Source organism: Microcaecilia unicolor, chromosome 12, assembly GCF_901765095.1.
Source record: "Microcaecilia unicolor chromosome 12, aMicUni1.1, whole genome shotgun sequence".
NCBI classification, from domain to species: Eukaryota; Metazoa; Chordata; class Amphibia; order Gymnophiona; family Siphonopidae; genus Microcaecilia; species Microcaecilia unicolor.
The window spans coordinates 48,165,832-48,181,759 of record NC_044042.1 but is presented as its reverse complement, the minus strand read 5'-3'; the positions used below and the strand labels follow the sequence as shown (position 1 = coordinate 48,181,759).

Genomic DNA, 15,928 nt, shown 5'->3' with positions numbered 1-15,928 from the left:
GAAATAAACGCCTTTAAGGACGTTTAAAATTTTTTTTTTTTTTTTTTTTAACGGAGCCAGCGGGAGGGGGGAGAAAAGGAGGGACCTGGCACCACCAGGTTTGCACTTGCTCAAAAGAGCCCTCAACCCCAGGCCTCAACAAAACCTAAGGATTAGGCTTGGAGGCCTAGCCAGAGCTGCTGCTGTGTGTGACCACCACCTGCTGAGATAGAGAACATACTGAGGAGTTTCCGGCAGCACATGACCACATATAGGGAGGCAAAAGTTTGCTCTCTATCTCCACCTGCTGGTAGATGGACACAACCCACCAGTCTATGGATTGATCAGCTTGATGATATGGAAGACTGTGTTTTAATCATGGTCTATTCTTGCAGGTCATGCCTAGTCTTTTTGAAAAACTTATTAATCCTGGTCAGAACTTCTTGACTGGCTACTATATATACTTATATTCAATTTTTTAATACTGAGGCCTATCAGCCTGCTTTCCTGGCCTACAACCAACATGGTCTATTGCAGCCAGCACTTCTTGACCTGCAGCAACATAACAGCCTTGCCATGTTTGATCCTGTGGCTGCCTTTCTGCCCACTTGAAGCCTTGACTACAGTGCCAATGTTTACAGGGTCTCCAGGATGGACTGCTCTGGGCATGCTGCTTCCTGCAGGGTGAATCATCTCTCTGCCTGACCCTGGGAAGGAAAAAAATGACATCCCCTGAAACAAAAGGACAGCACTGTTGTACTACTGCCATTTATAGTTCAGCTGGCATGCTGTAAATTTACCAGTGTTGTTTAGGGCTGCAAAAGGTGCTTTGTGAAAATTACCGTAATGCCTTCTTGGAAGCACAAATCAAACATACCACTCCAATTTTGGGCTTAACTGCTCCCCCAATGCAGATTTCAGTGCTCCAGAACTCTCTATGGATTTTATGTATTTATCCCATTAAAAAAAAAAAATTCCATTACTATTTTTCATCTCAACCACATTGTTTGGAAACACATTCTATGAATTCACAACCCTTTCAATGAAAAATGTTTTTCTGTTAATGTTTGTCTGCTACCTTGGAGTTGTATATAAGTACATAAGTACATAAGTAGTGCCATACTGGGAAAGACCAAAGGTCCATCTAGCCCAGCATCCTGTCACCGACAGTGGCCAATCCAGGTCAAGGGCACCTGGCACGCTCCCCAAACGTAAAAACATTCCAGACAAGTTATACCTAAAAATGCGGAATTTTTCCAAGTCCATTTAATAGCGGTCTATGGACTTGTCCTTTAGGAATCTATCTAACCCCTTTTTAAACTCCGTCAAGCTAACCGCCCGTACCACGTTCTCCGGCAACGAATTCCAGAGTCTAATTACACGTTGGGTGAAGAAAAATTTTCTCCGATTCGTTTTAAATTTACCACACTGTAGCTTCAACTCATGCCCTCTAGTCCTATTATTTTTGGATAGCGTGAACAGTCGCTTCACATCCACCCGATCCATTCCACTCATTATTTTATACACTTCTATCATATCTCCCCTCAGCCGTCTCTTCTCCAAGCTGAAAAGCCCTAGCCTTCTCAGCCTCTCTTCATAGGAAAGTCGTCCCATCCCCATTATCATTTTCGTCGCCCTTCGCTGTACCTTTTCCAATTCTACTATATCTTTTTTGAGATACGGAGACCAGTACTGAACACAATACTCCAGGTGCGGTCGCACCATGGAGCGATACAACGGCATTATAACATCCGCACACCTGGACTCCATACCCTTCCTAATAACACCCAACATTCTATTTGCTTTCCTAGCCGCAGCAGCACACTGAGCAGAAGGTTTCAGCGTATCATCGACGACGACACCCAGATCCCTTTCTTGATCCGTAACTCCTAACGCGGAACCTTGCAAGACGTAGCTATAATTCGGGTTCCTCTTACCCACATGCATCACTTTGCACTTGTCAACATTGAACTTCATCTGCCACTTGCACGCCCATTCTCCCAGTCTCGCAAGGTCCTCCTGTAATCGTTCACATTCCTCCTGCGACTTGACGACCCTGAATAATTTTGTGTCATCGGCGAATTTAATTACCTCACTAGTTATTCCCATCTCTAGGTCATTTATAAATACATTAAAAAGCAACGGACCCAGCACAGACCCCTGCGGGACCCCACTAACTACCCTCCTCCACTGAGAATACTGGCCACGCAATCCTACTCTCTGCTTCCTATCTTATCATGAACCTCTACTGCTCCAACTTCCTTTCCACTGAAAAAGGTTTGCTTCTTGGCTGCTAGTGGCATCACTTCTAGCCAGAAGTCACATGTTTTGCCAAGATTGACTCATTTTCACAGGTTGCAATTTGTCCAACTCTAGTTTAGAATGAAATCCACCTAGCAGAAACTACTTGCTTTACAGAATTATCATGGTCACTGTCTACATTCTATGTCATGGAGCATCACCAATCCTAGTGCCCACAGGATTTCCCAGGCTTGTTCTGAAGACTCTCTTGCTATGTTTCTTAACTGATATAGTATGTGAAAAATGCTCGGTGCTTTTCTTTTCTTGGATTAACAATATGTTTATGTTAAAATAGTCATCATTTGCAGGGAGGTTTCCATCACCAGAACAGCACCAAAACACTTCTATTGGCGCTTAATGACTCAATCCATACTTCACTTGATAATCATCACTCGGTGGTTCTGGCCTTTCTAGAACTCTCTTCCTCCTTTGATTTGGTTGATCATTCCCTGCTTTTCATTGCCTCACTGCAATTGCTTTCCTGCTTCTCTAGCTATTCTTCTGGCAGTACTTTTCAGCTCATTTTCAACTGCACTTCTACAAACACTCTTGATCTTCTATCGGATAAGGGCGCGATACTGGCTCTCTCCCTATTCAATATCTTTCTTTCTCCACTTCTGACCATCATACAAGATCACGGGTGTACACCATTTCTGTTATGCAGACGATATCCAGATTCTCTGTTGCAGCACTGACCCGTATCGCTCCACTTCTCTCCTTAATGACTGCTTAACTAAAGTCAGCATAATACTAATGAAACACCTAACAAGCATGCATTAGAAAATACATTAGGAACTATCAACTCTTTCTGAATTTAAGAAATCACTTAAATCCCACCAGTTTACTCAAGTCTTTACTTCAGATTTTCACTAGGTTGTGTTTTTCTCCCTTTCTTTTCTCCATCTTCTTGTAAACCAACAGGCCATATGGTGGTATATTAAGCAAAAATGAATAAATAATATGTTTACATAAAAAAAGTTAAAGGAATGTTTTACTGATATCCTATACAAAGTTAGGCTTGTAACTTACTGATAGTCCAACAAAATATAGTATCAACTTATACTTTTTGGCTTTGTTTATGGACCTTTATTTCTCATACCTGAGACATCCATCGGCCATCTCCTTGAATATCTTCAGCTGCATGTGGAACTGCTGCTAAGTTGGCGTCTCCTTGGCTCATTCTACACCTGAACAATAATGATTAAAATACAAACATTAGAACAACAACAAAAATACATATTTGAAAAACTGCATACCACTGTTATAAAAAAAAAAAAAAAAAAATTTTGTTTTTGCTGATGAACTCTGTCTGCTTTGGAAAACAAAATATTCCATTAAATAAAAACTAAGTACAAATTACAAGAAAAGGTTAAAGCAGAACATAAAGACGAAATCAAACTGCACAGACTTCTCTCTTCACGAAGACAGATCAAAAATGATGTACTCCAGTGTGTCTTTCAGCTGGGAAGACACTTTTCTGATGCCCCGGTCCAGTGGCGTAGCCAAGGGTGGGCTCGGGTGGGCCCAGGCCCACCCATTTTGGGCTCAGGCCCACCCAGTAGTAGCACATCTATAATGTGGCTGGCAGGGATTCCCCAAGCCCTAGCAGCCGAAAACTCCCAACAACTGTCTCTCCTGCATACCTTGTAAATAGCAGATCATCACCTGCAGTGAGCAGCGACTGATACATACTGTTCACACCGGCCCCACAGCCTTTTCTCTGATGTATTCTCGCCTATGCAGAAACAGGAAGTTGCATCAGAGGGAAGGGTGTGGGGCCAACACGAGCAGTGTGTATTAGTTGCTGCTCGCTGCTATTTAAAGGGTATGCTGTGGGGGGGGGGGGGGGGGGGGGGCAGGGTGAGAGACCATATGGCATGCAAGTGAGAGAGGGAGAGACCAAATTACTTGCGGAGTACTTCTGCCCACCCATCTTGGGCCCAGGCCCACCCAAAATCAGGTGTCTGGCTATGCCCCTGCCCCAGTCTCAATCAGAAAACTTTCACTGGAGTGACAGAGCAGTAAAAGGTAAATATGGCAACTCACGAAGGATGGGAAGTTATGTGAAATGAGTGAATGATCATAAAATATGCAAAGATTGGAGGGAGTTGTGGGGGTTGTGCTAGTAGAAGTGGTTGCAGTAGTAGACTTTTACAATGTCTTATTCATATTGTAACACTTCAAGCTATTTTTGAGACTAAATCAATCAATGCTAAAACCACTGTATAGCTTGGGATGTTTGGCTATTTAACTTCAAATAGGGGCCTATGATTTAAAGGTTTTCACCCATTTTGTGTCTATGGCAAAAATGCTTAAGCCATAGCGCCCTATGGCCAATTCCACATTATGTTGGCCTAGTTTCAATGATCAAATTATTTTTACATGACCCAAAATGCAGAATGTCAATGCACAGTTTTCTAGATAAGTGGCATCCAATTAGTCACTTAGCTAATTTTCTCAGATCACTGCAAATTGAAACTGAAATAAATGACTCTTCAATCCTAAATAAATTCTACTGTCAGTCTATTGTATGCTTTTACAGAGAAAATGACAACAGATAAAGACCACATGGCCTATGCGGTTTACCCATCCATACCATCTACTATCCCGTCCTCTCTCTTGGAGGTCCTATATGCTTGTCCCACACTTTCTTTAATTCAGATAAAGTCTTCATCTCCACAACCTCCACTGGGACGCTGTTCCATGTATCCACCACTCTTTCCATAAAGTAGTATCTCCTTAATTTACTCCTGAATCTATCCCCTCTCACCTTCATCCCACGCTATCTCAATACACAGCTTCCTTCAACTGATAACGACTTATTCATTCTTCTCCGAGTGGGTCACCAAACTTATGTGGAGATGGAGAGAAGGTTGGGTAGTGGAGCAGGAGGGAATGCAATGGAACAAGCTGACTCTGGAACACCAGCAGATCAGAACTGTTCCTCAACTTGTATAAAGAGACGAAGTATATTTCAAGATTTACAAAAATCACCACCACTGCCTGTAATATTGCATCTCAATGGAGCCAACTCAAACTCTGGCTATAATGAAAGACATACAAAGGAACATCTAATATAGTTTAATGCTCCTTTGCAAGGAGAAAATGTCTTAATTCCCCCCCCCCCCCCCCCTCCAAAAAAAATTACTTGAGGTTGTCTAGAAGAGTAATTCTTGATCTGTTTGTTAGTATGGGCCCCATCTTACAGTACAACCGTGGCTTAATGATTAGAAAAGATAGGATCCACGTGTGTGTGTTTTTTGTCCATATTACTGCATAAACTACATGCTTTTCACACAACACATGAAAACAAGTTTAGGGGAAAGCTGCCAAGTTACCCAGTTCCACAAAGGAGACTTTTTGGTCAGACCTGGTTTTGAACTTGCATCTCAAAATAATGTAATTGTAGCCCCTGATTCTACCCATTGAAACCAATGCTGAGAGTCCCATAATGCATTCCTGGCCTTAAATCTCCCTCCTGGAAATGAGTAACTTAAAAACCTTATTTTGCGAATAATAATAGCAAATATTTGGCCGACAGTGAGCAGCTGCGAACAGCATCATCTCTCAGAAGCTGTAATTACAAACAAAATAAAACATGAAGGCAAAGTCACCGATACCAAATCACACGCACTAGGTATGTGACATAAACGTTTGACTACCCTCACGTTCACAGGTCCAGCGACGCTTTTCACATACATTCAAGGACCCGGGACCTCTATCCACCGCGGCGTAGCACCTCCCTCTCTCATGCGCATTGCGCTGTCCTCGATCCAGCATCTTTCCCGCCACACCCCTTCGTCTTTCCCTTATCGTCAAACCACCGACTTCTTACCTTCAAACTTGTCTTTGAGGTCGCTGGCCCGCAACTTTAATTAACATTAATCGCCTGCAACAGGCCCCGGAGCTTTCCCTCCGTCGCGTCCCGCCCCGCCGGAAACAGGAAGTTGCGTTATAGGAGGGCGGGGTACGGGAAGGGGAAAGGTTAAGGCTTTGCTGCGTCTGATGCGGGAAATTGAAAGCTCCGGGTTGGTACTTCGCTGGTGGTCGGTAATCTTAAAGACAAGTTTGAAGGTGAAACGGGGTAGTGGCTGACAAAGAGAAATCTTGAAAGGGGACGGGAATTGGTAGATACCTCCCTCTCCCAATTCCTGTCCCCTTTCAAGATTTCTCTTTGTCAGCCGCTACCCCGTTTCACCTTCAAACTTGTCTTTAAGACAAGGGCGGGGGGTTGATAGAGAGATCTGGGGATCGGCTTGCCTCATTTCCCTGGAGAAGTTACTGTATAAAACTGACTTCGTTAACGTCCCCGTTTTGTGTTTGGTAGCTACTTGGAGGAAGGTTGTAGAACCCGTCCTTAGAAATCGCTAAGGAGAAAGCTGCTTTCTGTAGAGCCGCAGTTAGTAATAAACCTGACGTGTGTGTCCAGTAAAGAGTATCGTGACCTTGCAGATCTTTATCTGCCGTCATCTACTTTGTTACTGTGTACAAATACACGTATCAATAAGAGTATGTGGAGATTTACCTTTAGGTGTTCTTGGGGGTCTTCATTTTTGTGGAGCTCATAAACCTGTGTATGCTTTATTTATAAAATATGTACATGAGAGTACATGTGCACATTGAATCAGGTATAATTACATTTGTGTACTCCTAAGGATTTTTGTAGGAGCCTGTTGTGTAAAGGCAGTTGAACACATAACTTGTCTTTATAAAATATAAAGTGTGGGTTGATTTATTTGTTTATAAACACTATTGTTAACATTACTTTCCATTTGTATTACTTTTGCAATACATTTGGCCAATAACGTTTCTGAATCTGTAAAGAATAGTTCTCGCATCTTGATGAGAGAGGAACTTTAAGACGGTATTAATTAACAGTGCCCCATTCTAGCGCATGATGCACCATGGAGAACTAGTTGTGGCTTTTATTATTTAATAAAACTAGGCAAAATCGTCTCTGATCCTTAACTGAACACATAGATGAAGTTATATAAACAAGAAATGTTTGTTTTGTAAAAGAGTTTTTTTTTTTCTAGGGTGAACACAGCCTTTAATCATTTTGGAGCACTTGTACAAAGCTGCTGAAAAAGATGGCCTTAGCACACATTTATGCAGGGCTGCAGAGAGACTGGCCCAGGACAAGGCAGTGGAGGCGCAGGGTAAGTAACTAATGCAGCTAACAGACAACATGGAAAATAGGAGCTGATGTAACAACATAAGAATTATCGGTTTACCAGGGGTGGTGCAGGATAAGGAGCTTCGGGAGTTCCTTGAAAGCTGGCTCCCATCTCACCTGAAAGTGGCCTTACTGCATGGGCTGGTGCACGTGGAGCGTATCCATCGGGTGGATATCGCTAGGGATGGAGAACAGCACCCCAGACCTGTGATTGCAAGAGTTCTAAACTACGCCGATAAGGAGCGGTTGATGCAGGCATTCAAAGTTAAGCGCTCTGTGGAATACAAAGGAGCCTGGATTCTTCTGTTTCAGGATTATTCTGTTCGTGTGTCTGAACAGCGGAGGTGGATGGGACAACTCTGTAAAACCCTGTTTACCAAAGGCATCCGCTTTGCCATGCTTTACCCTGTGAAGCTCCGAGTGACCCATCATAATAGCACTCTCTTTTTCACTGATCCTTGGAAGCTTAAATCATTTATGGATAAGCTGTAAACTGTAATTAGATTTATTTCAGCTGATGGATTTTGGCAGAAGAATTTCATTTATATTAACTGTTTAATTCCCTCATTGGGTGAGTTGAGGTTACTGGATTAAACTGGAGAGCCCTGTGGTCACGCTGCACAGTGAGTGGAGATCTATAGGGGTCCGGATTTTTTGCTGTGGTGCTTTCTCTTGCTAAAATTGTGTTTCCACTGTGTATGAGACACTTGTTCTGTCACCATATACCTGTTCATTTGCCTGATTGCTAGTTGTATTGAAGCTTTAGATATGTTGAGGGGTGAGGGGGAAGCGTGGTGCAGGTGGGAGAGAGGGAGAAAGGTTGGTGTGAATGGGTTGGAGAACGGGAGAGAGGATGTTGGTCTTGGTGTGTTGGGTGTGTGTATGGTTATTGGAAGGGGTTATACTTGCTAAGGGGGGTGGGGGATGGTAGTCAGGGAGGGAGGTAGGGGAGGGGTGTTGTTGCTGTGGGCAAGGAAGGGAGGGGGGGTAGGGGGGTGCTGTTCGTACCCTGGGTCTCCACTCTGGAGTATTGGTGAATAGGTTACCTACCCTGATAGGAGTATTCAGGGGGAGAAGAAGGCTCCCGGGGGTACCTAGCTGGGAGGCCCCTTGGATTTTTTCAAGCTTCAGTGCTTCTGCTGATGAATTTGATTTGTACAAATATGATTTCGGCTAGATGAGAATTATCTCCCTAAATGTGGATGGGGTTCATTCTCCAATAAAAAGGACAAGGGTATTACAATACCTAAAATGACTGCATGCTGATTTCGCTTTATTGCAGGAAACGCATTTGAACAACATAGGACATGCTAAACTGCGAAGAAATTGGGTTGGGGAAAGCTATTATGCTTCTTTCAATGGCCGCCAGAGGGGCGTAGCTGTGTTAATCAAAAAATCTCTAGCATTTACACTGCATAGCCTTTACCAAGACCCAGAGGGTAGATATGCAGTTGTGGCTGGGACGATGCAAGGGCTGAGAGTGGCTCTCTGTAGCTTATATGCCCTTAATACATACACTCATTGTTTTTTCACCCAGGTGCGGGCCCGGTTGGCTAGGTTGGATGATTACCCCCTTATCGTAGGGGAAGATTTTAATATTATCAGTGACCCATCTATAGACTGTAAGCCACCGAGGCAGCTTCTTGGGGATCACACTCAAAAAGGAGTTAACTACATGATTGCAGAGCTAGCAGTATTAGACGTTTGGCAGTTACTACATGCGGAGGAGCGGGACTTTACCCTCACGGGGTCCACACTCGCTTGGATTATATCCTGACTTTGCGTACGTTGCTGCACTTTGTGGCACAGGTAACCATCGGAGAGGCGGAGGTGTCAGACCATGCCCCGGTGTGGATGGACGTAGGTTGGGGGGAGGGGGTTAGGTCTCCGCGGTGGCGTATGAATCCGGCCCTCTATCAAAGCCCTGAATTTAAGTCATATCTTAAGAAAGTTTGGTTAGAATACTTGGATGAGAATCGAGTGGAAGTCGTGGGTCCCCGGGGGTTTTGGGAGGCGGCCAATGTAGTGATTAGGGGTAGGATAATCGCTTTTACCTCAGCACTTTACAAGAAACGGGAACAAGCTATCTTAGGGCGGCTAAGCTGAGGGGAGCATGACATCTTTTACTTTCCCAACCCTCAGAACAGCATCGACTTGCATATTTGGAGTACAAAAGGGAGCTGCAAAAACTATTGGATGATCAAGCTTTATATAATGTTAAGTTGTATAAGTATAGACTACATAGGTGGGGAAACAAAACCAGGAAGCTATTGGCCTCTCTGGTGAAGCCCCACTCCGCTAAAAGTTATATTGCTAAGATCAAAAATTCAGAAGGGAAATATCACCATACTCAGCTTGCCATACATCAAGAGTTCTCACGTTTCTATACATCATTATATCATAAGGGTTCTTCCTCAGGGCCATCGTAAGAGGAATTTTTTTCGCCGTCTACAGTTACCAGGTCTCACAGAGGAGCAAGTGGGTGTGCTCAATGCGCCGTTAACCGGGGAGGAGGTCCGAAGGGCTATTAAAAGGCTTAAACTGGCGAAGGCCCCTGGTCCGGATGGGCTAGCCACAGAGTTTTACAAAATTCTTCAGGATCTCCTTATTCCGCCTTTTGTCTGCATGTGCAAGGATATAAGAGACTCTCAGGTAATAGGCTTGACTCTTAATCATGTCTATATTATGGTGTTGCCAAAGCCAGGGAAAGATCCTGAATTGGTGGGCTCTTACCGGCCTATCTCACTAATAAACCAAGATTTAAAGATCCTGACCGGGGTACTGGCGGTGCGGCTGTGGTGGATCCTCCCCCATCTTGTACATCTTGATCAAGTGGGATTTGGGCTGGGCAGATTTGCGTGAGCTAATATTCTAAAAGTCTGTAGGATTTTAAGGGCGGGAGTAGGGTGCCCAGGGGACACGATTTTAGCCAGTCTGGACGTGGAGAAGGCATTTGACAAGATGTTGTGGGACTATCTATTCTAGGTTTTGAAACGGTTCGGTATTTCAGGAGCCTTCTTACAATGGGTACGGGTGCTATACAGTAATCCCACGGCTCAACTTCTCATCAATGACACCCTAACTGAGACATTCTCCCTGGGTCGTGGTACAAGACAGGGATGCCCACTTCACCCCTTCTGTTTGTGCTTTCTTTGGAACCTCTGGCAGCTAAGATTCGACAAGCGGGGGATCTAGAGGGAATGAGGGTAGGAGAATGTGAATATTGGGTGAACTTATTCGCTGATAATATGTTGCTGCTCTTGAGCAACACTTCGGTTACACTGCCCCTTGTCATGAAGATTATAAGTGCTTTTGGAGATTTCGCGGGATTACAAATTAACTTTGGGAAATCCGAGGCTCTGCCTATTAGTGACCCCTGTAGAAGTAATACCACTGTTGACTTCCCTTTGGTGTGGGCTCGAACTGGGATAAAATACCTGGGGATTTATTTAAGTGCTGATTTATGAATGGATTTACAGGAAGAATGTTAGAGAATTGAGCACATACGTCGATTGTGCGCGCACTGGAACAACCTTCCAGTGAATTTCTTAGGTTGGGTAGCGCTGGTAAAAATGGTGCTTCTACCGAAATTATTGTACCCTCTGCAGATGATACCCATGTGGGTTCGTCAGAAGGAGGAAAGTTTATACCATAGTATTATTAGCTCATTTATATGGCATTCTAAGCGACCCCGCATTGCTTTTACAAAACTAACGCAGGATAGATGTAAGGGGAGTGTACGTCTTCCGGACCTAAGACATTACAATGTTGCATCGTTGATGAGATGGGTACGTGAGATCCATACGCTGACTGCTAAATATGCTATGCCAGGTTTCTGGCAGAGTTGGTGCGCCCCTCTTGAGGCATTCTTTGTTTTGCAGGGTCAGGGACGACACGGAAGGGAGGTAAAGTTAGAAGGAATCAGTTTGTATTAGATTTAAGTAAGGCCTGGAATTGGTGGAGGATCGCAGTGGGTGGTGGGGGTGCGGGGATGGTTTACCTGTTTCTAGCTCTGATCAATACTACTACTATTAAACATTTCTATAGCGCTACTAGACTTGCGCAGTGCTGTACAAATTAACATGAAAAGACAGTCCCTGCTCAACAGAGCTTACAATCTAAGTTGGACAGACGAACAGACAGCTAGGGGTGGGGAAATTGCAGTGGTAGGGGTGATAAGTGAGGGTGTTGAGTAAGAGAGTCATGGTTAGGAGTCGAAAGCAGTAGCAAAGAGGTGGGCTTTAAGCCTAGACTTGAAGACAGCCAGAGACTGAGCCTGACGTACCGGCTCAGGGAGTCTATTCCAGGCATAGGGAGCAGCGAGATAGAAGGAACGGAGCCGGGAGTTAGCAGTGGGGGAGAAAGGGGAAGACAGGAGACATTTACCCAGCAAACGGAGTTCACGGGGAGGAGTGTAGGGAGAGATGAGAGCGGAAAGGTACTGAGGAGCTGCGGAGTGGATGCACTTGTAGGTCAAAAGGAGAAGTTTGAACCGTATGCGGAAGCGGATAGGGAGCCAGTGAAGCGGATTTTCCTGCAGGCATGGGGCAGGGTACGTTCCAACACTGGGCGAGGGGAGGTTGTCATTACTTGGGGCACTTGATGGAGTTGGAGGGGTCGTCCTTCCCTACCTTTGATCAAATCAAGCGCGCGTGGAGCCTTTCTAACTCTCAATTTTTTTAATTCTTACAAGTCAGAGACTACTTTAACTCTGTGGTACGCTTGATGGGGTCCCAGGTGGCCTTCACAAAAATTGATAATCTGTTTTTAAACATGCCTGCTCCCTCCAATGGGCTTTCTCAGTGGAGACGCCTGATAAGAAATCATAGAACTTCAGCTTGTTTGGAGGGATTAGCTGCGGGTTGGAGTATGGATCTGGGTGAGACGATCTCTCAGGACATTACAAGGGGGGCGTTTGAGATCATTCCTAGGATTACAGTAAATGCTGCTCTTCAGGTTATACAATATAAAGTATTGCATAGAGTATATATAACCAGACAGAGGGGGAAAGTGTTGGGCTTATGGGAAGATGATGGGTGTATAAAATGTCACTCAGCCACGGGCAATTTTATTCATTCGTTCTTGGAGTGCTCGTTGCTTTCGCAGTTGTGGCAGGGGTCCCTGGCGGTCATTGAGAGAACATTGGGGCATCCGTTTGAGTGGACATACAGAGCAATTTTATTGTGTGGTGAGGGGCAACTGCAGGAAGAGGGACTAAATGAAGCACAGTGTCAGTTTATTTTAACAGCTGTTTTATTAATAAAAAAGTGTACTTTGCAGCAGTGGGCAGATCCTACCGCCCCCCCCCCCCCCCATCAGTATCTAGATGGCATTCACTAATGCAGGAAATGTCGCACTGGGTCTCGCTGCAATATTCTATTTCGATGTCCAGCAGACATAAGATCTATCGGGAAATTTGGGAAAGGTATTCTAGCATGTATATGAAAGAGGGTGACGTAAGATCTTAGGTGTTCCGGGGTGGAGACCTAGGGGGAGGGGGGGTTTCAAGGGTGGGGAAAAAGGGGAGAAAATGTCAAGGGAGAATGGACCCTATGTTAATCGTTAAGATTCATATTAAATACTCTTGTATGTGCACAGGATAATGGTGGCTGTATAGCTGCCTGCTGTTTGTATGTATTGTTGCTGTTTGTTTACTCCTGTATTCTTGTGCATGGAGGATTGATATTTGTATTTGTTCCTTCTTCCATTGACTCAATAAAGATATTCTCAAAAAAAAAAAATTAAGAAGCAGCCATTTACTGGCACGCTAAAGGTGGCCATACCGCTGGTCACCTTTTAGCACACCTTAGTAAATGCTGCATGACCTGTTTTATACCTTTGGGCCATGTGGTACTTAGCACTTGCTAACGAACATTAACGTTTGCTAAGCTTTAGTAAAAAGGTCCTATTTATTCTTAGCTTGTTCTAAGGGGTTGGTTTACTAAAGCTTCCCCCTCCCCATTTTGTGATAATGGTTGGGCCTTAAATCTCTGTTGGCAGATTTGCCTGGTTCTATTCATAGGGGCCTTCTTTACTAAGGTGCGCTAGCATTTTTAGTGTGCCCTAATGCTAGAGACACCCATGGGAATATATGGGCGTTTCTAGTGTTGGCGTGCGCTAATTTTTAGCGTTTGTTTAAAAACACGCGCCTACAGTGCGGCTTAGTAAACGAGGTCCTAAATTTGCTGTTATCGAGTTCTTTTTATGAAACAAAGTAAGAATTTTTCAAGAGCTTTTCTGGTATCAATGTTGCTTTTCTAGGTGCCAATTTTTCATCCTTTTTCATAAAGGGTCCATTTTTCTAAGACATGGTAGGCCTAACGCAGGCCTACCCTGCGCTAAAAGAGCACTACCATGGTAGTTTTCCGCTTAGTATGTGCTAATACCACACTAGAAAATATTTTTTTATTTTGCAGCATGGGAGGCATGCCCATGGGAGGAGAGTAGGCGTGTCTATGCTACTCGGGTAGAGCGGGCACATTACTGAGTGCTACCCAATTAGCGTGGGAGCTCTTACTGCCTCCTAAATAGGTGGCAGTAATGGCCTCACGCTAATGGGGCAATTAGTGCTTGGCCATTTCAAAAAAATATGGCAAGGTGGCCATTTTACTGCCATGCTAAACATGGCCACAGTGTGCAGAAAACCCATGTGCTGACACCATGGCATGGCTTGGGAAAAAGGACCCCCAACAAAACAGTGGATGAAAATGTGCCATTTTATTATCTGAAAGCTTCAATCAAAACAAATATTAAGTGGAATTCAGCTTTAATACCATTTGAGTTTCTTATTCTTTTTCTAATTTTCAGAAAAGGGGGAGGTTCCTAATTTTCAAGGGAGGGGGGTCCTTGAATGTAAGTTGTTTCCAACAGTATATAATATCAAGATGAGCTGTTGGTCAAATGTAATGGTGGTGCCTTTTATAAGGTTGTCAGGTTGAGGAAGCAATGCTTATGTTGCTTCATACCATCCTCCTCCACTACAGCACTGGAAAACTCCACTACAAAAAGGAAGGGACCTATTCCATTAGAACAGTGAGAACATAAGACGTGGATTGTGACTTCATTTTACTTATATGAGAGTGTCATCTGATGAACTTTCTAGCACTTTAAGAAAAGCTATGGGAGATTTCAAGCTAAATTAGTTTACCTTCTGTGCAAACTGGTCATGGGACCCAGTATGACACTTTATCTGTAAACATGCTCATGAAGTAAACCCAAACCAGAATGTAAACTAATACAAATTGGAAAGGGTCATGGAAGCACTTCACTTACATAAGAAATCCTCTACATGCAATATGTTTTATTGAACAGTTATCAAAAATATAATAAAAATGTAGCAGAAGTAATGGTAATCAGCAGTAAAAAGTGCTTTTCAGCTTTTATATAGACAAGCAATAATAGCCAACTTAAATTCATAAGTCAGAGATTTAGAAGGAAGCTGAATTTGGCATGTCTGAATTTAATATTCATTTTCCCTTCTTTCTAGGATGCCCTATGGAGCACTGGAATTGTATCAGAAAAAAAACATTATGTTGACCTTTCTCAGGAATGTGCATTCCTTGGGAGGTGTGGACTATCAAGGTTCTTGTGGTGAACTTGGCCACTGAGTAAGACTGGCAGATATGCTGGGGAAATGTGGGGGAGAAACTTGGTGAAACAATTAGCATTGTGGAAGTGATGAACAGGCCACAGATGCTGCCACAGTTGGAGGTGGACAATATTTCTTTTTTTTATTTTATTTATATTTATGCAATTTGCAAGTATTTCTAAGCAATATAATATTGTACTGAAAAATACTAAAAACACACACCATCATAAATTAAATTACACATAATAAAGAAAAAGAAATACCTCAGTAGCATATATTAAACCCACAATAGGAAGACGACCAGGACAGAAATGGCTGTTCATCAAAGGTTGGATTTTATGGAGAACAGAGCTAGGTCTTTAAACTTACATATTTTAAATTTTCCTTGTATAATCTCAATGGCACCTAGAGAGATTTTCTATAAGTATTTAAAAATTTTCTAGAAAATACTATGCTCTCTTTAAACAATATATATTATGTCCCACTTGTTAGGAAAGATAATGGAGTGCTTATACAAACTGAATCCTCTGAATTAGATGTTACTGGCCTACTGGAAGCTTCTGGAAAATTTGTGACTGGGACTTTCACTTTGTTTCCTTCCTATTTGCTCAGGCCAGAGACTCAGTGAGGTCCCTTTAAGAGTATCTATGGAGCAGCGGAGCACAGACACAATACAGATCACATAAAAATAAGTGGTTTTGGATCATTGTATCACACTGATAGAAGAGATTAATGAGAGTTTTTTTTAACCTATGATTACTTTTTCAGTGTGAGCCAACAGCATTTTTCAGTTAAGGGTAACCAAGTGGGGCCACAGCAGTATGAGGTTTTTATCTCTCATTTTCAACATATATGCAGATACGCAATGGTTGTGAGAGTGCATA

General features: G+C 43.3%; 1 protein-coding gene and 1 long non-coding RNA gene across 3 annotated transcripts in view; one reads left to right on the top strand and one right to left on the bottom strand.

Moving 5' to 3' along the window:
* PAFAH1B2 (platelet activating factor acetylhydrolase 1b catalytic subunit 2) overlaps positions 1–6,494 on the bottom strand; it is a 38,379-nt gene extending 31,885 nt beyond the window's left edge. Inside the window, exons 1-2 of one of the 2 annotated variants that reach the window (XM_030221128.1) lie at positions 6,479–6,494; positions 3,380–3,467 (exon numbers count right to left, since the gene is read on the bottom strand). In XM_030221128.1, coding sequence (XP_030076988.1) covers positions 3,380–3,460 — 81 coding nt within the window. In that variant the 5' untranslated portion in view covers positions 3,461–3,467; positions 6,479–6,494. Of the gene's footprint in view, positions 1–3,379; positions 3,468–6,115; positions 6,220–6,478 lie in introns of those variants that run through there. The other variant, XM_030221127.1, reaches the window with a different exon arrangement.
* LOC115481755 lies at positions 6,259–15,391 on the top strand. The gene is made up of 3 exons (XR_003943998.1): positions 6,259–6,308; positions 7,317–7,439; positions 14,943–15,391. It is a non-coding gene; the product is annotated as an uncharacterized LOC115481755 (long non-coding RNA).
* The last annotated feature ends 537 nt before the right edge of the window (positions 15,392–15,928 follow it).